Source organism: Balaenoptera acutorostrata, chromosome 11 (assembly GCF_949987535.1).
Source record: "Balaenoptera acutorostrata chromosome 11, mBalAcu1.1, whole genome shotgun sequence".
NCBI lineage: Eukaryota > Metazoa > Chordata > Mammalia > Artiodactyla > Balaenopteridae > Balaenoptera > Balaenoptera acutorostrata.
The window spans coordinates 50,028,241-50,054,607 of record NC_080074.1 but is presented as its reverse complement, the minus strand read 5'-3'; the positions used below and the strand labels follow the sequence as shown (position 1 = coordinate 50,054,607).

General features: G+C 40.1%; 1 protein-coding gene across 1 annotated transcript; it reads right to left on the bottom strand.

Annotated features, from left to right (window-relative positions):
* Positions 1–21,860: 21,860 nt before the first annotated feature.
* On the bottom strand, positions 21,861–26,138 carry IFNG (interferon gamma). The gene is made up of 4 exons (XM_007195053.2): positions 26,025–26,138; positions 24,802–24,870; positions 24,524–24,706; positions 21,861–21,995 (listed from the first exon to the last, which is right to left on the bottom strand). The coding sequence occupies exons 1-4, from the start codon at positions 26,136–26,138 to the stop codon at positions 21,861–21,863; spliced, it is 501 nt and encodes a 166-aa protein (XP_007195115.1).
* Positions 26,139–26,367: the final 229 nt, after the last annotated feature.

Below are 26,367 nucleotides of genomic sequence, written 5' to 3'. Positions count from 1 at the left end.
ATGACAATGAGTTGTGAATGAAAGGAGCTGCTAGTAAAATGCAGCTCTCCCAGGACTATGTTACTTTGTAACACTTGAACTACCTGTGAACTTTGTAGGAACCTTAAGTAACACATTTGCTTGACTGCTTTCCCATTAAATTAGGAGTTCCTTCAGGGCAGGAATCACCTCTTAGAAGTCTCAATATCATCAGTGCATATAACAGTGCTTGATTATATAGGTGCTCAATGAACTTTCCTCGAATGGATGAAAAGCTAATTGATTTTCTTAGAGGCCTAAATCTAGTTGTGGGGTGATGCTGGTAGTAACTGGATTTGATGGAACTGAATTTGTAAAAGTTCCCAAAGGGTTACATCTTTGTGGTGGGATTGCCCTGGGTTATGGCGCTCTTAAGATTTTTTTTTCTTCCTGAAGTGAATCTTTCTACAGTGTTCACTATACTCCCACTTGAACACACAATGGGGTGTTTGTTAGTGGAATATCTTCCTATACATTGTGTGGTACAAGAAATGTATGAGAAATTGTTTCTGTCCCCGCAAAACCGATAATCCATTTGAGAGATAAAATGGAGAATAGCACAAGATAGCATAAAATGAAATGCATTACAGACCAGGCATTTCATTTAAAATGCTCTCCATAAAGACCTCACAGCTTTGCATAGGAGCGGACTGATCAGTCACTGGTGCCCTGCAATTTATGGGATGTGCAAAAATGCTCCCACCCTGTGCTACAGGGCATGAAGCACCTCCCTTAGCATTTGATTTTTTAGAATGTCATTAACACTCAGGGATATTCTTTGAAAACATCAACATCTCTAGGATACGTCGCCCAAAGGCCTGCGTTCAATCTGGCTCCTTAGGGAAAAATTGCCTATCAGATTTCTTCCAGCTGAGCGAGCCAGGTGGGGAGCTACAGAGAAGTGAAAGTTGTGACGGGAGAAACAAGGAGGGTGCTCTCTAGGCAAGAGGCCTTGTGGATGGAGGGCAGGCCTAAGTGAACCATCACACTAAGGGATCCTGGGTAGACAAAGGGCTTTGAGGTCCAGAACAAGGAGACTAGCAAAGAGGAAGTGAGTGGGGACAGGATGCATGTTTCCTACTTCGCAAATCTACCCAAAGCTCTGTTCTCACCCAGCTTTAACTTTCCTCTGAGGCTCTGTGTGCAGACCTATAAGGCCAGCTCAAGAGCCCTGTGATCACTTCTTCTCCCATTTAGTATTGCACTTTAGACCAATGTCTCTTTTATTAATGTGGCTGTGGCACATGTTCTCAGTGTTTTTTCAGCTTTTCTTCTTCTGATTTGAGTTACAACCATGAGCCCGTGATGGACACGGGACTCTCCTCCATTGCTTTTCAAATTGTTACTTTTTTCATCTTATTAAATCTTCTTCTGCATGGATTGCATTGAGTGCTTTCCTGCTGCTGTGACTGCTGTAACATCATCTGTCCAAGCTGCTTCCTCTCATCATTTCAGGGGCAGTGCCTGGGAGCTGCAGGCCCCAGGAGTGAGAGGGAGATGCGGAGGACTGTGTGGAGGGCGTACCCTAGCAGAGTGTATGGGGGAGGCGGGGGAGGGGAATGCATTCCTAGCATCTCCATTTCACAGATGCTTTACATAAAGTCCCAACTGCTCCTCCACTGCAGTCTTCCCCAGAGCTGGGACCACTCTAACCGCACTGCCCTGCTGTTGCCTTTCTCCTGTCCAGCGCAGCAGAATTAGCATAGCCCTCCTTTACTTACTCTCGAATCTTTTACCAGCCTGCTTTGCTGTCTCCCCTACCTCTCCCATCTAATAAATCTAGACATGGCCTCTCATTTCACTTCTGAGAAGCCATTTCCTGTCATCTCGTCAAAGACTACCTCTCTCCCACTGACTATCTCTAGTGAGGAGCAGAAAGCTAGATCTAACCCTCCTTTTCAGCAGCATCAGGAAACTGCTTCTCCAGCCTCACCAGAAGTCCCTGCCTTGCCGGGAGCAAGTCCCTTCATGTTTTGCCACTTTGGGTGTCACTGTTTTGGTGACTTGGTTTTTAACACCAACATTCTGGTCTAGTCTTTGAGATAGGAAAAAGACGAAAATAAATATGTTTTCACATTGTAAGGTAGAAAACCCAGTCTGTGGTTTCCCTGGCTGTGTTATGCCATTCACAACGAGAAGTCATTCAGCCCTACAGGCTGCAATTTTCCTTCTTTGCTAACCTGCTATTCAAAAATTAAAAAAAAAAAAAAAAAAAGGTTTCCTTAGTAGCATTTAATTTTGATTTTACTGAAACTTATGTGGTTAAAAACATTCTTATACTAATAACTATGTGACCTTTAAGATATTTGGCAGGAAAAAAAATCTCATAAGAATAGAACCTCGTTTCCCAACTCAGTCTCTTCTGACTTCAAGATCTTTGCAACGATCCTTTCCCTAAGCCATAGAATTCTCCCCTAACCCGTCTTTTCTCCTCCTCCCACCTCAAGAGGGACTCTGGGTCACTGTCCCATCGTGGAAATGGTCGTCATTGGTCAAAAAATATTTCTCTGGGGTTCATATATGAACTGGCTTTCTTTTCGTCACCCCGTCTGAGCTCTTGGGCAACGGGGACGAAACAGCAGCCCTGCAGCGGCGACCACAAGACATCTTTTAAAGCCAAAAAATTACTTTTAAACAGAGGTCAAACCAGAATTCAATGAGACAGTTCATTTCTCTCTGATATGCACATAGGTTAAAAATCTAATAACTCGAGGTCCTTGGAAAAATGCCAAGTCCCAGGGGTCAAGACCACTGTCTGAAAGTCATATGGACACTTTGGGAGGGTGTGGTTTTCAGTGACTCATAGTGCTTTCTTCTTTGTTACTGCCTCCTCTGAGTTGCTGTTTTCTGCTTTTCTGATTCATCTGTAGTAACCTTGAGTCAGGAATTAAAATAAAGTAGAAAAATAACTCAGGGAAACAATCATTGGTCTTAACAACATTATGAAAAACTGCCTTCACCGACATTATTCAAAAAATTGATCAGTGTCATAGTGTCCTGTTGTAATATAGACATGGATACACTTGCAGACTTGATATGGCTTTGGGGTCTGGCCTCTTCAGTTATGTCCAATTCAACCCCAGTGTGTTAGCCTAAAGAAACTAACGATGGGGATTTCCTGACTCCTGAGCCAGATTTTCCAGCATGTCATTTTCCAATTATGCAGCATTTTCTACTCTGGTCATGTTCTTTAACTTAATGATAAAAACAAAAATAGCTCAGAGTCAATTACCCAAGATTTCTGGTGTCCCCCGGCTCACGCAATATCTGTTATTCATATTGATGGTTCTTATTCCCCTGATGTTTTCAGTGCCTTGTACCTCGATGTATATAGTGCACAGTACTGTCAATGAATGAAAAAAACTAAACAGAAAATATTTGTAATGGTCTTGCCAAACCCATTGGAGGATTAATCATATATCATTGATTTGAAAGAAGAGAAAGGCAAGGATGCGAAGTATGTTTCATACATGCACAGACCTGGAAGGCTCTTTAAAATTCAATTAGTTCAATGGTCCTAGGGCTAAATGAGTGGTACCCACCTGTCTCCGCTAACTTAATTTTGGAAACGTAAACAGCAACTCTGCCACATTGATTCCAGAGATTCTACTTGAATTTCACGGGTGTAGAGGCCAAGGATGTTAGAAGTCCTGTAATGCATGAGACAATTCTGTGCAATGAAGAATTGCCCCATGTCCCATGCAACTTACATTTTCTTTCTTAATTTATGCAATGACCCTATAAGTACTCTTATTTGCATCTGACAAACTATTCTGGAGGCTAATTGGCAGGCTTATCCTTCCTAATTGCTTGAAACTATCCCTAGACTTGATCATTCTGTTTCAACTTATACAGACAGTATTCCTCCTTCAATTCCTTTGGCTTGTTCACATCCCCATGGGGCATGTGAAGACCCTCTCTAGAGACCTTCGTTACAGCATCAAAGATGATTCACCACCTAAGGTAGTGAGAAATCATTTTGGACACCAGAAAGCTCCTAGAAAGGCTCAAAGATTAATTACTCATAATTTTCTTTCTTTAAAAAGGTTTTAAAAATTGAGATGTATTTGACATGTTTCCAAATGGAAAGAAATACTCTTCGTAAAACCTGATAAAATTCCTTGAAAGTTCATACAAAGCTCACAACTGTGTTAAGGTAATTTTGAACAATTACCCTATTGGGATCCACTGAGTACACTTTTGTGAAGCTCCAGGAACATTCTTTGTACTTCCCATTTCTTTTCAAATCACAAAGTAAAATCTTCTGAGACACAAAAGATTCATTTATTTTTCCCCACCAATTTAAAACATTTCTATTTTCTCTACTGCATGTATAGGTGAACAAATAGGCTATGCCTTAGTAAGCTTTCTTTTCTTTGAGAATGGTAGGATTTAAGCATTGAATAAGCAATAGACCTGAAGGTAAATTGTTTTCATGAGAGCATATGTATTAGGACAAATACTGAGTTCTTATTTGGTTTAACCAGGAAATAACTGTGGTCTTTGAGTGGCTTACAGTGGAAAAATTTTCCTGTTTCCTGGGTTTTGGGAAGTAGCACGGTGTCAAGGTGTCTGCTTAACCCCTATGGTCAAGTACAAGTGTTGTAAAACTACATAAGCTTGAAAAAGAGAAATAAAAATGGAATCCGCTCACCCATGTGTGTCTTAATGATCAAACATTGCAATTAAGCTGAACTGGGCAATTGCTATATCAGCGATTAGAAAACTGATTTAACTGATTGGTCCTCTTCTCACACTCCCATGAGGTGTGAAGTGGACTAGGCACCTTTACTTTAGAGATAAATGAGTTTGCTTTTCCCTTGAATCAGCTTACTTCACTTCCCCACGTTTGAAGTCTATTCTGCTGAGACGTCTTTGTTTGTTTTACACCATCTGCTCTTCAAAGCTAAAGACAACTCTTACTTCACCAAACTGAGACAAAGTAGGACCACCCACACAGCCATGTAACACTACCTGCTCTCTTATATTTGTTTAGCATTTTTTAAAGTTTCCATACTATACAATATCGGCTCATTTTCCCTGAACCTGAAGGCCTAAGCTATAGATCATTTATGTGCTAGGTCTCTATTAGCTCACCAATGGATGCCTGAATTCTCAGAAAGATTTCCAGTTGTCTAGGCAAAGTCCTCAGAACACCTGAGCAGCAAAGAGGATTAGCATATTTGGAATGACTCTGAAGTGACATCCTTGGATTCTGAGGTAGCCCAGCCCCAGTGAATATGCTAATAACCAGTACTTCCTAGAGAGCAGCAAGTTCACCTTCTTAAAGCTAATGATGGGCAAATAATAATGATGACCTTAAGTATCTGCTGGTGGGTGTCCCCAAGCAGTATGGACGACAACAGACTTATATATTGCTGTTGGATTCTACCAAAAACGTACTCCAGCCCACAAAATCTTCTTCTAGGCGTAAGAATGGTCAAATTTCTATCCATTTTGCTGTTGTTGCTATTCTTTTTTTCTATCTATACTAATAAAGGTTTTGATGTACTCATAGCAGTAGGTGTAAGTTACATGAACATACAGAAATTATTTTTCATTTTTCATTCATCATTAATATCATTTTTCTCATGGCTAAAGAGCAAGTGCTTTATTCCGATTCTTGCCTGCTTGCATTCATTGTACTACTCTTCAGCTGCCACTGTGACAATGAATAAGAAGAATGTCAACCATGTTTGTTAAAATATAAACAGAAAAATATAAAGCAAAGTCATATTCTAGTGCTTGGTGAAATATCAACGAATTTTTCTAGCTTGAAGTAGAGTTGATTTCCCAGAATTTCTTGTGAAAATCAAAGAAAATATCCTTTAGAAAAATGCTGTTTGTGTGAGTCAAGGTGATGTATGGTTTGCTCAAGTAGAAGGGGGCTGACCTATAGATAAAGACTCCATTCAGGGCCACATGATTCTGTCAGATTCTCCCCCATCCCCTTATTTCTAGTTCTCCCTATACCTTTTAGACAAGTGAGTTTCTTATGGGTCTCACTGTTGGGATGAGCCTTGCTCCTCTAGCTCATGATGTTTCTCACTCAAATTATTTCTCTATCTCATAAATCTTTTGATTTTTTAACATCCTAGGCTTTTGAAACTCAAGGGGAGACTGTTTTTTTCTCCATTTTCCATTGTTTCCTTTGTTAACATCTTTATTGGAGTATAATTGTTTTACAATGTTGTGTTAGTTTCTGCTGTATAACAAGATGAATCAGCTATATGTATACAGATATCCCCATGTCCCCTCCTTCTTGCATCTCCCTCCCACCTTCCCTATCCCACCCCTCTAGGTGGACACAAAGCACCAAGCTGATCTCCCTGTGCTACGCGGCTGCTTCCCACTAGCTATCTATTTTACATTTGGTAGTGTATATATGTCCATGCCACCCTCTCACTTCGTCCCAGCTTACCCTTCCCCCTCCCCGCATCCTCAAGTCCATTCTCTAAGTCTGCATCTTTATTCCTGTCCTGACCCTAGGTTCATCAGAACCATTTTTTTTTTAATTCCATATACATGTGTTAGCATACGGTATTTATTTTTCTCTTTCTGACTTACTTCACTCTGTATGACAGACTCTAGGTCCATCCACCTCACTACAAATAACTCAATTTTGTTTCTTTTTATGGCTGAGTAATATTCCATTGTATATATGTGCCATATCTTCTTTATCCATTCATCTGTCTATGGACACTTAGGTTGCTTCCATGTCCTGGCTATTGTAAATAGTGCTGCAATGAACATTGTGGTACATGATTCTTTTTGAATTATGGTTTTCTCAGGGTATATGCCCAGTAGTGGGATTGAGGGGTCACATGGTAGTTCTATTTTTAGTGTTTTAAGGAACCTCCATAATGTTCTCCATAGTAGCTGTATCAATTTACTTTCCCACCAACAGTGCAAGAGGGTTCCCTTTTCTCTACACCCTCTCCAGCATGTATTGTTTCTAGATTTTTTGATGATGACCATTCTGACCAGTGTGAAGTGACACCTCATTGTAGTTTTGATTTGCATTTCTCTAATGATTAGTGATGTTGAGCATCCTTTCATGTGTTTGTTGGCAATCTGTATATCTTCTTTGGAGAAATGTCTCTTTTGGTCTTCTGCTCATTTTTGGATTGGGTTGTTTGTTTTTTGGATATTGAGCTGCATGTGCTGCTTGTATATTTTGGGGAATAATCCTTTGTCAGTTGCTTCATCAGCAAATATTTTCTCCCATTCTGAGGGTTGTCTTTTCGTCTAGTTTATGGTTTCTTTTGCTGTGCAAAAGATTTTAAGTTTCCTTAGGTCCCATTTGTTTATTTTTGTTTTTATTTCCATTTCTCTAAGAGGTGGGTCCAAAAGGATCTTGCTGTGATTTATGTCATGGAGTGTTCTGCCTATGTTTTCCTCTACGGGTTTTATAGTATCTGGCCTTACATTTAGGTCTTTAATCTATTTTGAGTTTATTTTTGTGTATGGTGTTAGGGAGTATTCTAATTTCATTCTTTTACATGTAGCTGTCCTGTTTTCCCAGCACCACTTATTGAAGAGGCTGTCTTTTCTCCACTGTGTATTCTTGCCTCCTTTATCAAAGATAAGGTGACCATATGTACAGGGGTTTATCTCTGGACTTTCTATCCTGTTCCATTGATCTATATTTCTGTTTTTGTTCCAGTACCATAGTGTCTTGATTACTGTAGCTTTGTAGTATAGTCTGAAGTCAGGGAGCCTGATTCCTCCAGCTCCATTTTTCTTTCTCAAGATTGCTTTTGCTATTCAGGGTCTTTTGTGTTTCCATACAAATTGTGAACTTTTTTGTTCTAGTTCTGTGAAAAATGCCATTCATAGTTTGATAGGGATTTCATTAAATCTGTAGCTTGCTTTGGGTAGTATAGTCATTTTCACAATATTGATTCTTCCAATCCAAGAACATGGTATATCTCTCCATCTGTTTGTATCATCTTTAATTTCTTTCATTAGTGTCTTATAGTTTTCTGCATATAGGTCTTTTGTCTCCTTAGGCAGGTTTATTCCTAGGTATTTTATTCTTTTTTGTTGCAATGATAAATGACAGAGTTTCCTTAATTTCTCTTTCAGCTTTTTCATCATTAGTGTATAGGGATGCAAGAGATTTCTGTGCATTAATTTTGTATCCTGCTACTTTACCAAATTCATTGATTAGCTCTAGTAGTTTTCTGGTAGCATCTTTGGGATTCTCTATGTATAGTATCATGTCATCTGCAAACAGTGACAGTTTTACCTCTTCTTTTCCGATTTGGATTCCTTTTATTTCTTTTTCTTCTCTGCTTGCTATGGCTAAGACTTCCAAAACTATGTTGAATAATAGTGGTGAGAGTAGGCAACCTTGTCTTGTTCCTGATCTTAGTGGAAATGGTTTCAGTTTTTCACCATTGAGAATGGTGTTGGCTGTGGGTTTGTCATATATGGCCTTTATTATGTTGAGGTAAGCTCCCTCTATGCCTACTTTCTGTAGGGTTCTTATCACAAATGGGTGTGGAATTTTGTCAAAAGCTTTTTCTGCGTCTATTGAGATGATCATATGGTTTTTATCCTTCAATTTGTTAATATGTTGTAACACATTGATTGATTTGTGTATATTGAAGAATCCTTGCATTCCTGGGATAAACCCCACTTGATCATGGTGTATGATCCTTTTAATGTGCTGTTGGATTGTGTTTGCTAGTATTTTGTTGAGGATTTTTGCTTCTATGTTCATCAGTGATATTGGCCTGTAGTTTTCTTTCTTTGTGACATCTTTGGTTTTGGTATCAGGGTGATGGTTGCCTCATAGAATGAGTTTGGGAGTGTTCCTCTCTCTGCTATATTCTGGAAGAGTTTGAGAAGGATAGATGTTAGCTCTTCTCTAAATGTTTGATAGAATTCGCATGTGAAGTCATCTGGTCCTGAGCTTTTGTTTCTTGGAAGATATTTAATCACAGTTTCAATTTCAGTGCTTGTGATTGGTCTGTTTATATTTTCTATTTCTTCCTGGTTCAGTCTCAGAAGGTTGTGCATTTCTAAGAATTTGCCCATTTCTTCCAGGTTGTCCATTTTATTGGCATATAGTTGCTTGTAGTAATCTCTCATGATCCTTTGTATTTCTGCAGTGTCAGTTGTTACTTCTCCTTTTTCATTTCTAATTCTGTTGATTTGAGTCTTCTCCCTTTTTTTGTTGGTGAGTCTGGCTAAAGGTTTATCAATTTTGTTTATCTTCTCAAAGAACCAGGTTTTAGTTTTATTGATCTTTGCTATTGTTTTCTTTGTTTCTATTCCATTTATTTCTGATCTGATCTTTATGGTTTCTTCCCTTCTGCTAACTTTGGGTTTTGTTTGTTCTTCTTTCTCTAGTTCCTTTAGGTGTAACGTTGGATTGTTTATTTGAGATTTTTCTTGTCTCTTGAGGTAGGCTTCTATAGCTATAAACTTCCCTCTTAGAAATGCTTTTGCTGCATCCCATAGGTTTTGGATCATCGTGTTTTCATTGTCATTTGTCTCTAGGTTTTTTTGATTTCCTCTTTGATTTCTTCAGTGATCTCTTGGTTATTTAGTAGTGTATTGTTTAGCCTCTATGTATTTGTATTTTTTACAGTTTTTTTTCCTGCAGTTGATATCTAGTCTCAGCATTGTGGTCAGAAAAGATACTTGATAGGATTTCAATTTTCTTAAATTTACCAAGGCTTGATTTGTGACCCAAGATATGGTCTATCCTGGAGAATGTTCCATGAGCACTTGAAAAGAAAGTGTATTCTGTTGTTTTTGGATGGAATGTCCTATAAATATCAGTTAAGTCCATCTTGTCTAATGTGTCATTTAAAGCTTGTGTTTCCTTATTTATTTTCATTTTGGATGATCTGTCCATTGGTCAAAATGGGGTGTTTAAGTCTCCTGCTATTACTGTGTTACTGTCAATATCCCCTTTTATGGCTGTTAGGATTTGCCTTATGTATTGAGATACACCTATGTTGGGTGCATAAATATTTACAATTGTTATATCTTCTTCTTGGATTGATCCCTTGATCATTATGTAGTGTCTTTCTTTGTCTCTTGTAATAATCTTTATTTTAAAGTCTGTTTTGTCTGATATGAGAATTGCTACTCCGGCTTTCTTTTGGTTTCCATTTGCATAGAATATCTTTTTCGATCCCCTCACTTTCAGTCTGTATGTGTCCCTAGGTCTGAAGTGGGTCTCTTGTAGACAGCATATATACGGGTCTAGTTTTTGTATCCATTCAGCCAGTCTATGTCTTTTGGTTGGAGCATTTAATCCATTTACATGTAGTTATCGATATGTATGTTCCTATGACCATTTTCATAATTGTTTTGCGTTTGTTATTGTAGGTCTTTTCCTTCTCTTGTGTTTCCTGCCTAGAAAAGTTGCTTTAGCATTTGTTGTGAAGCTGGCTTTGTGGTGCTGAATTCTCTTAGCTTTTGCTTGTCTGTAAAGGTTTTAATTTCTCCATCGAATCTGAATGAGATCCTTGCTGGGTAGAGTAATCTTGGTTGTAGGTTTTTCCCTTTCATCACTTTAAATATGTCCTGCTACTCCCTTCTGGCTTGCAGAGTTTCTGCTGAAAGGTCAGCTGTTAACCTTATGGGGATTCCCTTGTATGTTATTTTTTGTTTTTCCCTTGCTTCTTTTACTATTTTTTCTTTGTGTTTAATTTTTGATAGTTTGATTAATATGTGTCTTGACATGTTTCTCCTTGGATTTATCCTGTATGGGACTCTCTGTGCTTCCTGGACTTGATTGACTATTTCCTTTCCCATATTAGGGAAGTTTTCAACTATAATCTCTTCAAATATTTTCTCAGTCCCTTTCTTTTTCTCTTCTTCTGGGACCCCTATAATTCAAATGTTGGTACATTTAATATTGTCCCAGAGGTCTCAGAGCCTGTCCTCAATTCTTTTCATTCTTTTTTCTTTATTCTGCTCTGTGGTAATTATTTCCACTGTTTTATCTGCCAGGTCACTTATCCATTCTTCTGCCTCAGTTATCCTGCTATTGATTCCTTCTAGAGAATTTTTAATTTCATTTATTGCGTTGTTCATCCTTGTTTGTTTGCTCTTTAGTTCTTCTAGGTCCTTGTTAAACGTTTCTTGTATTTTCTCCATTCTGTTTCCAAGATTTTGGATCATCTTTACTATCATTACTCTGAATTCTTTTTCAGGTAGACTGCCTATTTCCTCTTCATTTGTTTGGTCTGGTGGGTTTTTACTTCGCTCCTTCATGTGCTGTGTATTTCTCTTTCTTCTCATTTTGCTTAACTTACTGTGTTTGGGGTCTCCTTCTCGCAGGCTGCAGGTTTGTAGCTCCTGTTGTTTTTGGTATCTGCCCCCAGTGGGTGAGGTTTGTTCAGTGGGTTGTGCAGGCTTCCTGGTGGAGGGGACTGGTGCCTGTGTTCTGATGGATGAAGCTGGATCTTGTCTTTCTGGTGGGCAGGACCGCATCCAGTGGTGTGTTTTGTGGTGTCTGTGAACTTATTATGATTTTAGGCAGCCTCTCTGCTAATGGGTGGGGTTGTGTTCCTGTCTTGCTAGTTGTTTGGTATGGGGTGTCCAGCACTGGAGCTTGCTGTTCGTTGAGTGGAGCTGGGTCTTAGCGTTGAGACGGAGATCTCTGGGAGAAATCTTGCTGACTATTACGTGGGGCCTGGATGTCTCTGGTGGTCCACTGTCCTGAACTCAGCTCTCCCAACTCAGAGGCTCAGGCCTGACACCCGGCCAGAGGACTAGGACACTGTCAGCCACATGGCTAGAAGAAAAGGGAGAAAAAAAGAGAGAAAGAAAAAAATTAAATTAAATTAAAAAGTTATTAAAATAAAAAAGTATTATTAAAAAATAATTTTAGGGGCTTCCCTGGTGGCGCAGTGGTTGAGGGTCTGCCTGCTGATGCAGGGGACGCGGGTTCGAGCCCTGGTCTGGGAGGATCCCACGTGCCACGGAGCGGCTGGGCCCGTGAGCTACAATTGCTGGGCCTGCGCGTCTGGAGCCTGTGCCCCGCGACGGGGGGGGCCGCGATGGAGAGGGGCCCGCGCACCGCGATGAAGAGCGGTCCCCGCACCGTGATGAAGAGTGGCCCCCGCTTGCCGCAGCTGGAGAAGGCCCTCGCACGAACCGAAGACCCAACACAGCCAAAAATAAATAAATAAATAAATAAATAAATAAGAAAATCCTTTAAAAAAAATAATAATAATTTTAAAATGTAAAAAGTAATTTAAAAAAAGGAAAACAGCATCCAAACCAATAAACAAATCCACCAATGATAACAAATGCTAAAAACTCTATTGAGATAAACATAAAAATCAGAAACTAGTCAATTGCATACAGTAAACCCCAAGTCTACAGTTGCTCCCAAAGTCCACTGCCTCAATTTTGGGATGATTCATTGTCTATTCAGGTATTCCACAGATGCAGGGTACATCAAGTTGATTGTGGAGATTTAATCCGCTGCTCCTGAGGCTGCTGGGAGAAATTTCCCTTTCTCTTCTTTGTTCGCACAGCTCCTGGGGTTCAGCTTTGGATTTGGTCTGCCTCTGCATGTAGGTCACCCTCTGGCATCTGTTCTTCGCCCAGACAGGAGAGGGTTAAAGGAGTGGCTGATTAGGGGGCTCTGGCTCACTCAGACCAGGGGGAGGGAGGGGTACGGAATGTGGGGCGAGCGTGCGGTGGCAGAGGTCAGCGTGATGTTGCAACAGCCTGAGGCATGCCATGTGTTCTACCAGGGAAGTTGTCCCTGGAACACGGGACCCTGGAAGTGGTGGTCTGCACAGGCTCCTGGGAGGGGAGGTCTGGATAGTGACCTGTGCTTGTACACAGGCTTCTCAGTGGCTGCAGCAGCAGCCTTAGCGTTTCATGCCCGTCTCTGGTGTCTGTGCTGATAGCTGCGGCTCGTACCCGTCTCTGGAGCTTGTTTAGGTGGTGCTCTGAATCCCCTCTCCTCGCACACCCCAAAACAATGGTCTCTTGATTCTCAGGCAGGTCCAGACTTTTTCCCGGACCCTCTCCCGGCTAGCTATGGCACACTAACCCCCTTCAGGCTGTGTTCACGCAGCCAACCCCAGTCCTCTCCCTGGGATCTAACCTCTGAAGCCCCAGCCTCAGCTCCCAGCTCCCACCCACCCTGGCAGGTAGGCAGACAAGCCTCTCAGGCTGGTGAGTACTAGTTGGCACCAATCCTCTGTGCAGGAATCCCTCCACTTTGCCCTCTGCACCCCATTGCTGCATTCTCCTCCATGACTCCAAAGACTCCCTCCTGCCCACACCCCGTCTCCACCAGTGAAGGGGTTTCCTAGTGTGTGGAAGCTTTTCCTCCTTCACAGCTCCCTCCCAGAGGTGCAGGTCCCGTCCCTATTCTTTTGTCTCTGTTTTTTCTTTTTTCTTTTGCCCTACCCAGGTACATGGGGAGTTTTTTGCCTTTGGGGAAGTCTGAGGTCTTCTGCCTGCGTTCAGTAGGTGTTCTGTAGGAGTTGTTCCACGTGTAGATGTATTTTTGATGTATTTGTGAGGAGGAAGGTGATCTCCACATCTTACTCCTCCGCCATCTTGAAAGTCCTCTCTCCATTTTCCATTGTTACATCACTTTTCTCTAACAGCAATCACAGAAAGTCTGTTTTAATGGGAGGGAACTCCAAGGTCAAACAAATGAGTTAAAGATTCAAGACAATTCCACTACACATTCTTAAAACGAACTTGCCTTTCTTTTTTTTTTTTTAATTTATTTATTTTGGGCTGCGTCAGGTCTTAGTTGCAGCATGTGGGATCTTCGTTGCCACATGCAGGTTTCTCTATAGTTGTGGCACATGGGTGTTTCCTCTCTAGTTGTGGCGTGTGGGTTCCAGGGCAGGTGGGCTCTGTAGTTTGTGGCTTGTGGGCTCTAGTGGAGGCCCGCGAGCTCAGCAATTGTGGAGCGTGGGCTTAGTTGCCCCTCAGCATGTGGGATCTTAGTTCCCTGACACGGGATTGAACCTGTGTCCCCTGCATTGCAAGGCAGATTCTTTACCACTGGACCACCAGGATAATCCCGAACTTGCCTTTCTTAAGGCAAGTTTTATGAGTAAGAGCTGACAAGTTTTAAAGAAATACAAGAAATTAGAATTTAGTTGATCCTTTAAGCCCCAAAGAAACTCAAGGAATCAAAAAATAGGCTATATTTCCTCATTTCATGCAGTTCATTAATCTTTGCATCCAGAATATTACAAAGTTCCTCCCAGAAAAGAATTGTGTTAACATCATACTGTTGCAGGAAGGGGGACCCCTTCCAGGCCCTGAGAGTGGGCTTTTGCCTAACACTTGGAAATGAATTGTCCGAGGAGACACACATGCTGACAAAGCAAGAGATTTTATTGGGAAGGGGCATCCAGTTGGAGAGCAGCAGGGTAAGGGAACCCAGGAGGACTGCTCTGCCATGTGGCTCGCAGTCTTGAGTTTTATGGTGATGGAATTAGTTTCCAGGTTGTCTCTGGCCAATCATTTTGACTCAGGGTCCTTCCTGGTGGTGCGCACATCGCTCAGCCAAGATGGATTCCAGCGAGAAGGATTCTGGGAGGACATAAGGACTAGCGTCTCCTGTCTCCTTTTGACCTTTCCCGAATTCTTCCAGTTGGTGGTGGCTTGTTAGTTCTGCGTCCCTTTCCAGGACAACCTCCTGTTGTTAAGATAACTCATGCAAGTGGTTACTATAGTGTCTGGCCAGGGCGGGCGGTTTCAGTCAGTGTTTCCCCTAACAATACTTTCTCACATTTCCAGAGAAATTTGCAACTGACAATCACAAAAATGTGTCATTTGATCCACCCAATACCTTTTGAGTTAGTCAAGGTCACACAACTGCTGAATGACTCGAAGTTAGGTCAGTTTTACAAGCCCTGTACACTTCAGTTCCAAATTTCATGTTTCCCTGATGACCCCGAGACATGAAACCTCACAAAGCTTACATATTAGCCTAAGTAATGATATATGATGCCAATGAAAACACAATTAAAACAAAGTAAAGTTGATGGATTCTGACTGACTGACTTCCTTTGCTACTTGCTCTCTCTTCCTATTCTCCTAGAAGTGGAAAATTCTTCAGGTCAAGAAAAACTAAAGAGAACTTGTCATGGTGAGAAAGGTAATAACAATGATTCATTGATTTATTCAATGAAAATAGCATTAATAATAATAGTTACTCTTGACAAAGCATTTTCTCTCTCTTCTAAGCATTTTACGTGCATTTTAAAAAATGTAATCCTAATGTAAGGCCAGACACTATCAAACTCTTAGAGGAAAACATAGGCAGAACACTCTAGGACATAAATCACAGCAAGATCCTTTTTGACCCACCTCCTAGAGAAATGGAAATAAAAACAAAAATAAACAAAAGGGACCTAATGAAACTTAAAAGCTTTTGCACAGCAAAGGAAACCATAATCAAGACCAAAAGACAACCCTCAGAATGGGAGAAAATATTTGCAAATGAAGCAACTGACCAAGGATTAATCTCCAAAATTTACAAGCAGCTCATGAAGCTCAATAACAAAAATCAAACAATCCAATCCAAAAATGGGCAGAAGACCTAAATAGACATTTCTCCAAAGAAGATATACAGATTGCCAACAAACACATGAAAGGATGCTCAACATCATTAATCATTAGAGAAATGCAAATCAAAACTACAATGAGATATCATCTCACACCAGTCAGAATGGCCATCATCAAAAAATCTAGAAGCAATACATGCTGGAGAGGGTGTGGAGAAAAGGGAACACTCTTGCACGGTTGGTGGGAATGTAAATTGATACAGCCACTATGGAGAACAGTATGGAGGTTCCTTAAAAAACTAAAAATAGAATTATCATACAACCCAGTAATCCCACTACTGGGCATATACCCTGAGAAAACCATAATTCAAAAAGAGTCATGTACCAAAATGTTCATTGCAGCTCTATTTACAATGGCCAGGACATGGAAACAACCTAAGTGTCCATCGACAGATGAATGGATAAAGAAGATGTGCTGGGCTTCCGTGGTGGCGCAGTGGTTGAGAGTCTGCCTGCCAATGCAGGGGACATGGGTTCGAGCCCTGGTCTGGGAGGATCCCACGTGCCGCGGAGCAACTAGGCCCGTGAGCCACAATTGCTGAGCCTGCGTGTCTGGAGCCTGTGCTCTGCAACAAGAGAGGCCACGATAGTGAGGGGCCCGCGCACTGTGATGAAGAGTGGCCCCCACTAGCTGCAACTAGAGAAAGCCCTCGTGCAGAAGCGAAGACCCAACACAGCCACAAATAAATAAATAAATAAATAAATAAATAAAATTTAAAAAAAAAAATTTACATTAAAAAAAAAGATGTGGCACATATATACAATGGAATATTACTCAGCCATAAAAAGAAACGAAATTGAGTTATTTGTAGTGAGGTGGATGGACCTAGAGTCTGTCATACAGAGTGAAGTAAGTCAGAAAGAGAAAAACAAATACCATATGCTAACACATATATATGGAATCTAAGAAAAGAAAAAAAAAAGGTCATGAAGAACCTAGGGGTAAGACGGGAATAAAGACACAGACCTACTAGAGAATGGACTTGAGGATATGGGGAGGGGGAAGGGTAAGCTGTGACAAAGTGAGAGAGTGGCATGGACATATATACACTACCAAACATAAAATAGATAGCTAGTGGGAAGCAGCCGCATAGCACAGGGAGATCAGCTCGGTGCTTTGTGACCACCTAGAGGGGTGGGATAGGGAGAGTGGGAGGGAGGGAGACGCAAGAGGGAAGAGATATGGGAACATATGTATATGTATAACTGATTCACTTTGTTATAAAGCAGAAACTAACACACCATTGTAAAGCAATTATACTCCAATAAACATGTTAAAAAAAAAATGTAATCCTCATGATGACCTTACAGTTCCCATTTTACAGATGAAAGAAAAGAGGCTTGAAGATAGTCAGTAACATTCCTAAAGTTTTGCAACTAATGAAATCTAGGTCTACCTGAATCCTGAAAAAGAGCTCTTAACCATAGCACATGTTCACTGGTTACTCATTAGTATTATTTTACACCAGCCTCTTACACATCCCTGGGGGTGGCCATACCCAGGATGTCAATGGTTCTCTGATGTGGCTTTACATCTGCAGCTCTGATCATGATGGCACTTTCACCTTTGATCTTTCATCACCATCTGCCCAAAAGAAGCCTTGTCATGGGGTTGCCAGATTCTCATTCTAGGTAAAGAGAGCAGGATAAGAAACTCTTGCCTTTGTATTTTCTCCTGTGAGCCCGACAGGGTTCAGGCCATGATACCCCAAATTATGCCACCTTGATGTATTGAATATTTCACGCTGAAGGAATTTGAGAAAAAGCATTTACAGAAAAGACTTTCTGACCTTCTCCTGAAGCAGGTCACATAACCAGAGGAAAGGAGCATTCTAGTCTTTGATGACAAGGAACTCAGAGGGGAATCTGAACAGCAGCAGGCCTTGCTAAGTGTCCCACCATTTACTACACTTTTCCATTCTTCACCAAATCTAGCATAAAAACACTCAGGTTTTACTGCTTTTTCAGGTCTTTATATTCTTGTGAAGGTCTCTCTGTCACATATAATTTAAATAAACGTATGCTTTTCTCTTGTTAATCTGTCTTTTGTTATGGGATCCCAGTCAAGAGCTTAAAACGATAGAGAAAAAAGATATTTCTCGGGACTTCCCTGGTGGTAGAGTGGTTAAGAATCCACCTGCCAAGGCAGGGGACCGGGGTTCGAGCCCTGGTCTGGGAAGATCCCACATGCCACAGAGCAACTAAGCCTGTGCGCCACAACTACTGAGCCCACTTGCTGCAACTACTGAAGCCTGAGCGCCTAGAGCCTGTGCTCTGCAAAAAGAGAAGCCACCGCGATGAGAAGCCCACGTACCACAATAAAGAGCAGCCCCCGCTAGCCACAACTAGAGAAAACCCGCGTGCAGCAACGAAGACCCAATGCAACCAAAAAAAATAATAAATTAAAAAAATATATAATAAATAATGCTGCCTTTAAAAAAGAGAAGATATTTTTCCTTCTCTATAAGCATTCAGATGTCGATTGAATTCCAGACAGGCCAAGATTACCTCAATCCTCCCCAATTCTTTCAATCAACTATCTATTCAGTATAATTATTTAATAATGGCTAACATAAAATTTTAGTGAAAAATAAAAGAAGGCAATAAAACTAAAAAGGAAAGACATTCTTTTTAGTGGCTGTACAATGATTTTTTTTTTTTTTTATGGGGAAGCCTGACTTTGTTGGAAATGATTGATAAAAACTTTAGACTGGAAGAAGAAGCCCAGGGAATGGGGATTGAGTCTCACCCACTGGTATTCAGCTACTACCCAACAATCAAAATAATGCCTCTGATTATTGTCAAGGACTAAACCGATGCTTTTACATAAACTATTTCACTTAACAGTATTGCTGTGGGAGCATTAAATAAAGTAGTTGAGAAGGAAGCCCCAGACAACTAACCCTTTCTGCCCTTGACACTCACCATTGTGCCCCCACTATATACCCCAAAGCCAGTAGAATTAATCTCATTATATCCATTATCCTTGTTTATGTTAGTGATCATGAGAAGTCCCAGACTCACAACACATCCCTATGTACATTCCCTTTTATGACCTCCTCTCATACCCCTAACTCACTGGATCTGGAATTCACAGTCCCGCACTAACCAAATTCATCCTATCCTTGACTTCCTCATACTCAAAAGATAAACTGATTTTCCCTTAAAGACACTGCTTCCCTTCCATCCTCCTCAAATGGTGGCTGTTTTCTCACCCATCTTTCGGGTCCAGAGGTGGGGCAGATATCCTTTCATGTAATCACTTCTTTACCCTCCTTCAGCAACCTTGTTAATAGTCTTTCCCCTTCTTAACCAGCTTAGAGTTCATTACCAGTTCATGAACCATCATGAGTACACCCTTTTGTATCCCCCTGACTTCCTTGTCCTCATTCTCCCTATCCTACTTACTTGGCCAAATCAAAGTCTGCTAAACGTAACTGTCTGTCTCTTCTCTATATATTTTCACCCACAGCTCAATGTGGATAGAGACAAACACTCAACTACACCAACTGGTGTTCCATAATTTCATGACCTTGGACCTCAATGGGCCCTTAAAGTTGCCTGGTAATCTACATTGCACTCTCCTGATCCATCCATTCTTCTGCTTCTCGCAAGCCTCCAACATTCCCTGAACCTCACTCTCAGCTTTCTGTTTCACTGAGAAAATTTTAAACAACCAGTTAAAATTTCCAAAAGTTCTCACCACCACATTTACTCAGCTACCAACATCAGAACCCACATAGTCTACCTTCCTACCCCTTAACAAAGATAAATTTTTTGTGCACCTGCCTAAAGCCAATTCCTCTGTGTCCTCAGTTCATCTCTCTTTCTTACTCATGGCAGTACTCTGAAGTTCTTTCCTCTCTCTCCTACATCATGTATTGTTTTACTCTTAGATCATTTCTACTAATATGTAAACATACTACTTCTTCTCCCATCTAAAAAGCAACAACTAAAAAAATTTAAAACTTCTTTTGATGTCATATCCTGACATCTACCCCTTTCTTTGTTCTCCTTTGCAAAACAAAAAACAAAAAAAACTTCTATAAAGAGTTATCCATGTTTATTGTCTCCAATGTCTCTCTTAATCCCATTCTAATCAGGATTTTACCCTCACCCTCCAACTGAATTTCTCTTGTCCAAGGTCAGCAATGGTTTCCATGTTCCTAAATCCAGTGTTCAGTTCTCAGTCCTCACTTGACCAGACTTAACTGCATTTAATACAGTTTATTCCTGAAATGTTTTCTTCACTTGGCTTTCAGGACATCTTATTTTTTAGGTTGTCCTTTTATTTCACTGGCCATTTCTTTTCAGTCTCTTTGGTTGGTCTCTCCCCAGCCTCTTAAAGATAGTGTGCCTTAAGACTCAATACTTTGCTTTCCTTCTTTTCACTATGTAAACTCATGACCTTCATAAGTTCAGCTGGTATTAGGTCTTTAAATACCTGCTCTACCTTCAACTCCTAAATTTACATCAACCGTCCAGAGTTCTCTCTCAACTCCAGACTGATATACCCAATAGCCTACTCAGCATCTCCTGAAATCTAATGGATTCCTTAAACTTAACTTTCAAAATTGAATTTCTAGTTTTCCACCCAAAACCTGCTACCTCCACTTTCCCCATCTCAGGTGATGACAACGTCATCTTTTTAGTTGCTCAGCTAAAAAATTAGAGATATTCTTGACTCATTTTGCTCCAACCACACTGGAGTGCTGGCTCTTCTTTTACCATTCAAGGCAAGTTTCCACTTTAGAGCCTTTGCAAAGATGTTCCCTTTGCCTAGAATCCTCTCTTAGCTCTTACAAGTGCTTCCTCAATTGTTATCTCCTCAATGAAGCCAATTATAATTACTTCATTTAAACCTCTAGCCCATTTGCTCTGTCCCACCTGTAGCTTTCCCAGTTCCCCCATTCCTTTTTACCTTTTTTCTGTAGCACCATTCACCTTCTAACATACCATGCAATTTACTAACATATTATGTATTTCTTTTATAATCTGTCTCCCCTTTGCTGAATTCTAAATTCCTCGAGGGCAGGAATCCTTGCTTGTTTCGTTCACAAATGTATCTCAAGTGCCTAGAACAGCACCAGGCACATGGTAGGTGCTGCAGTAAATATTTCTTGAGTGAAAGAATAAACTCTCACCACAATATTATGAGGAAGGCACAATTCTTTATCAGATGAGGAAACTGAAACTTAGAGAATATGAGGGTCACACTACTTGTAATGGCAGGACCAAGATTCCAATCCAAGCTTCTCTCCCTAGAGTTCCCACTCACTATTCCATACCAAATGGTGTTTGCTCAAAGTGGCCAGAGGACAAAGGGGATACCAAGATGAAGGATGCCATGGGGAGCTGAGGGAGAAAGGAGAAATAAACCTTTGTGTGCCAAGCTAAACAATTTGGACTACTTTCCACAGAAGAAGCTCTGAAGTAAATGGCTACATAATTACATCCATATTTTGGAGAGATAACTCAAACAGCTACCAAATGGAACACTGGAAACCAACAAATCGGCAGCAGAGAGAAACACCAATTTTAATGGGTCTTAATCCAACTCTAATATTTCCACAGCTAAAAATGACTCTCCTTCTACTAATTCATTAGTCCGTGGTTCATTTAATCTGGCCCCCACTTTAGAAAAAGTCTGACACAGCATAAATAGTTATGAAATTACACTTTATTCATATATATTAAATATTGATAAATGAACGTATTACTTTCCATTTGGGTACAATCACAATTGTCAGCAATATTCTGAAGCACCAGGCATGAGATGAGAAGAGATGCTATGTTTTTATCAGGGGACAAGTCATGTCTCCTGACACACTCAAGTGCTGTCTGACATGCCATCATAGCAATGGCTCAGAAGGCATAGTCTAAAATAGGCAGTAACTGGATGGCATCATTTCATTTATCAGCATACATTATATCATCAAGTGAAATAAATGCACAACCCACAGGGTCTTGCTTAGGTCAGCTGCCTAGTTGGCCCCCGAGATAAAGCCTTGTAATCACATAGACTTGCCTAGTTAGTCAGAAAAAAAAAGGGTCAAGTGAAATAGTCACAGGATACAGGAATTATAAATAACACATAAATTAATAGATACTCATTTTCATGACATAAAAGTTACTATTATAAATACTTTGATTGATAAGTCTAAATATATATTCCCCATATAAATAATGTAAAATATTAAATAGTAATAAATAGATTTAGATTTAAAAATTCAAATATTGCAGGCAGGATGACCATTATTTCGATGCTCTCTGGCCTCGAAACAGATTCTGACTTCTCCTCCGCTTTCTGAGGTTAGATCTTGGTGACAGGTCGCTCATCACTTTGATGAGTTCACTTATGGCTTTGCGCTGGATCTGCAGATCATCTACCTATTGGGAAAGAAAACAGCAAAATTAATTTCAGGCATACAAATCATTAGGATAGTCTGCTGTCATGGTCCAAGAAAGTAGAAGTATTCCTTTAAAATAAATTATTTTCACTAGCAATATATTACCTTATTATGTAATGTTGGTTCCTTCAGTGATTAAGACTAAAATTATAATTAAATTGCTAGTTGTGCTGTAACATGGTGGGACACATTACATATCCTTTAATTTACCACTACAGAATTCTGAAAATTATATAGCAGAAAGAGCCCTGAAGTAGTGACAAAAAAATGTGTGTTTGAATTGTGTGTGTGCAATACATGTGACTTTAAACTAGTCACTTAGCCTCTCCAAATCTCTGTTTTCTCCTCTGAACAATGAGGAGATTGTTTAGACGACCTCTAGGCTCTCTACCACTTCTATCACTTTGTACTTAGTCTTTGTTATAAGTATCAAATGAGTTACTATAGCCAATGGCTCTCACCTTTGGTGTGTAGAAGAATAACCTGGAGACCTAATGAAGAACTCAGACACCCAGGTGTATGAAATCAGACTAGGCCTGGGCCATTGTGTAGTTACTAACATCACCAGGTGATTCAGGCACCACCAAAGTTTGAAAACCACTGGTATAGGTTCAGTACTTTGTAAACACCAAGTCCAAGTTGGATGAAAATCATAATTTTTAATTTCCCCCAAATTAGGTCAGTCTCATCATGTCCATAATGGGATTAAAAATAAACGCTGATCATATTTACATGACAATAATCAATAACTGGTATATAACACTTAAAATTAGGAATGAAAGCAAATTTCCCGGTACCCTGCCTTCCATTCCAGCAAATTGAACTATTTTCTCACTCTACCCAATAGGACCATTTAGGTGAAGTCATGCTTCATAAAATGAGGACCATTTACTTTCATCTTTGCTCTGCCACTAGATGTCTTTCTAAAGTTGGAAACACTGCAGCCACCTTGCCACATTTCTGAGAATGACTGGGAGATTCTAGGCTACAGGACTAAAAGGCATAACGTGCCTTAAATATGTTCGCAATTGAGCAAAAAAAGACAATGGTTGAGAGCTCACTCAAGACTGCCCATTGTGAAGCAGGAGGCTTGGAGCTTCCGGAAGGATGGGACCAACAGTTTTTTTTTTTCTCAAGGCCCAGTTACAGCAGAGTAGAAAAGTTTCTACCAGGTGTGTGTTTACAAGTGATAAATTGAACTTTCCAGTGTTCAAAGCATCACCAAGAAACTAAGAGACTCATCCAGGACTGAACAGCAAGCCAGAGGCAGCACTGGGCTAGGAATAAGTGCTTTTTCATTCTCTAGCCTGCAACCAATGGAGAACTGCTGAACACCAGAAAACATTACCAGTGGAAGTAGTAATGGTCTTATAATTTTTCCAAGCCACTTATACCATCGAACATACTGGAGACTAGAGAAATCTTGAAGAGCAAGCACTTACTTCAGTTCCTAGGAGCTTATGTGAGATTGCTGAGAGGCAGACCCAGTTATAGGGAGAGCTGGGCACAAATCCTGAGAGCACAAGTCATAACAGGACCCCTCCTCTTCTCATTCAAGCCTATTTATAACAAAGCCAACCCCCCGCCCCCCAAAAAATCTGGAGGCCTTTGTCTCTTAGATGAAATTTTGGAAAATATGACGTCTTTATGCTTCAAAGTTATTTTTCAGCTTCTAGAAACCATAACTTTAAAGACTCAAGACAATTTGATAAGATAAAGCTTAGGAGCCTAAGGATTTCTCCAGCCAAGACGTTCTAGTATCCAAAAATTGATAGAACAATTCTTTCATAAGGTATAAATTCTACCTATTTTCTTTTCTGTAAACAAACACTCTCTCCTCTACTTGGGCTGCACAATCTGAGAGGTTGACCAGAGTCTGGCTGTAGGAGGACCTTTGTCTCCTCAAAGGTCATACCTTTCTCCTATCTCATTCTCATTTTCTATCCATGGCACTGTAGAATTTTAGAGCAAAGAGACCATAGAAATTATAGTGAACCCAACAGGCTCCTTTTAAGATGAGGAAACAGCCCCAGCCAGGCCTGTGATTCATCTGAGATCACACATTTCTTTGGCGGCTGAGCTGGGAGGAGCAACACACATCTTCTCCCCCTGCCCTCCCACTGCTCTTTCCATTAAGACATGCAACCTCCTATTCAAAGCAAGAGAATTTCCAACACACAAACAAGGGGCAATGGGAGAACTGCTTTTCAATACTCCCCCCCACTTCTTCACTACTTCTTTCTCACTGATTTGTTCATTCACCTATCTTTGTGCTGTAGGCATAATTCCAGTATTTTCCCAAATCACAAATTTAAGTGACTCGCATAACTGACTTTGCAAAGTCACCCAAAACACAAACAGAATTGGTAAAGAGAGGTTTTGGCCACAGGTTCATTTCATAGCTTTAACAACTGTACCCAGTAGCTAATTTCTACTTTCTGGGAATGTAGTGCTTTGCAAGAGCCTCTGCAATGAAAACAAAACAAAAAAGAATTAAGATCATCTCACCGGAATTTGAATCAGCTTTGTGAAGTCATCCAGTTTCTCAGAGCTGCCATTTAAGAACTTCTGAAACATGTCCTGCTTGATGATATCCATGCTCCTTTGAATGATCTGGTTATCTTTTAAGTTTTCAAAGAGTTTGAAGTAGAAGGAGACGATTTGGCTCTGAATTATTTTTTTGTCACTCTCCTTGGGAGAAAAAGGCACAAAGAGAAGTTGATGTGAATTTATCCATCAGAAAATAAGCAATAGGAAAATTAGCCAAATGGAAATGTTCAGCTTACATCTTTCCAATTCTTCAAAATTTCTAAGAAAAGAGGCCCACCACCAGCCACATCTGGGGTACTTGCATTCTGAGAAAACAAAACAAAACAGGAAAAAATTGGTTTACAATTAGTCCATAAATTGCCCTAAAACTGGACTTCAAGTTTTATTGAACTTGGATGCTGACAATGTGCACTGATTTTCTTTTCAACACTCTGTTTAGTTCTAACAATGTTTTCTCAAAAGCTATCATGTTGGATACAGCCAACGACTATCATGCTATTTTAGCTTTCTTATTTACTAATATAACTTCACAAATGAACTCAACAAGGCTGATGATACTTCAGTTGTCCCAAATAACTATAGTAAGGGACAGAAAGTATTTTTAGGTCTAGTAAAAAACCCCAGCAAAACCATCTCACTATAAAATACTGCCCCGCTATGGTACAAGTTTCTATAACCTCTACCTGTGCCCTCCTATAAGGTATTACGTCAGCTTTAAAAGATAGCTTCAGCTGTAATTATAGTCGCTAAATTTTGGACATATAATAAAATATTTAAAATGCAAAAAGCTATTTTAATTAACCATAGGTAAAAATTTTAAGAAACTCATAAAATGAAAGAAAAAAATGTTTAAATATAAACCAGATTAAACTCCTACAAAAAATCTCAGCAAATGACTACTCCAAGAGTAATTCACAGACAATCTGGATGGGACAGTCAAATTTTAAAACCACTTTTTGGAGAAAAACACCTGTAAGTGATTTTTTTTTAAGCCAAAGCTTTAAGGACCTCATCTTCTTTAATTGATCAGTTATTTCAAATGACCATTTTTAATGCTAATCTTGACCTTCCTTTGACTGTCACCATCATAGCAGCCTGAGGAAATCAGAAACAAAGACCTAGTCATTTTTTCAGTATGCATACTACTTGACATCATAATTGAACGGACTCTCATCACAAAATTAGCAACGCTCTAAATTATACCCATATTATGCCCATCTTTTGGAGGATTCATGAATCACCACTAAATCTCTATAGCAAATTGAGCAGAGAGTTAAAGCATTATCTAGATCGTTTAGTCAAAAAAACACATCCAGCCAACAACAGTCACAATAACACCAAGTCTTCTCAAGATGACTGTGGGCTAGAGATGAGAGCCCATCATAGATACAATTACAAGTCAACATCAAACATCAGTCATTCCAACCACAAGCAAGTATTATTAAAAGGTCATACTTACAAAATATTCCTTTAGGTTTTCTATTTCTTTAAAAAATGGGGCCTGGCAGTAAGAGCCAGAAGAACCCAAAATCACACACAGCTGAAAAGCTAAGAAATAACTGGTATATTTCATTGTTTCGGAGAGAGTTGGGCGAAGTAGTTGAAATCAGTAGCTCCTGTATTAGGTTGATCAGGTCCCAAGGACGTAGCTGATCTCTCTTTTCTAATAGCTGATCTGCAGATGATCAGAAGAATGTACTGTGTCTCCTTTTGCTACTGGTATTTATACCTAGTTGAAGTCTCATCAGGATTACGTATTTTCACAAGTTTTTTAAGATGAGATGGTGACAGATAGACAGAGA

Coding starts and splice junctions, on each gene's coding strand:
- IFNG (XM_007195053.2), bottom strand. CDS start 26,138: ATGAAATATACCAGTTATTTCTTAGCTTTTCAGCTGTGTGTGATTTTG. Junction 24,871..26,024: donor AAAACCTAAAGGAATATTTT/GTAAGTATGACC, acceptor TTGTTTTCTCAG/AATGCAAGTACCCCAGATGT. Junction 24,707..24,801: donor TTTTGAAGAATTGGAAAGAT/GTAAGCTGAACA, acceptor TTTTCTCCCAAG/GAGAGTGACAAAAAAATAAT.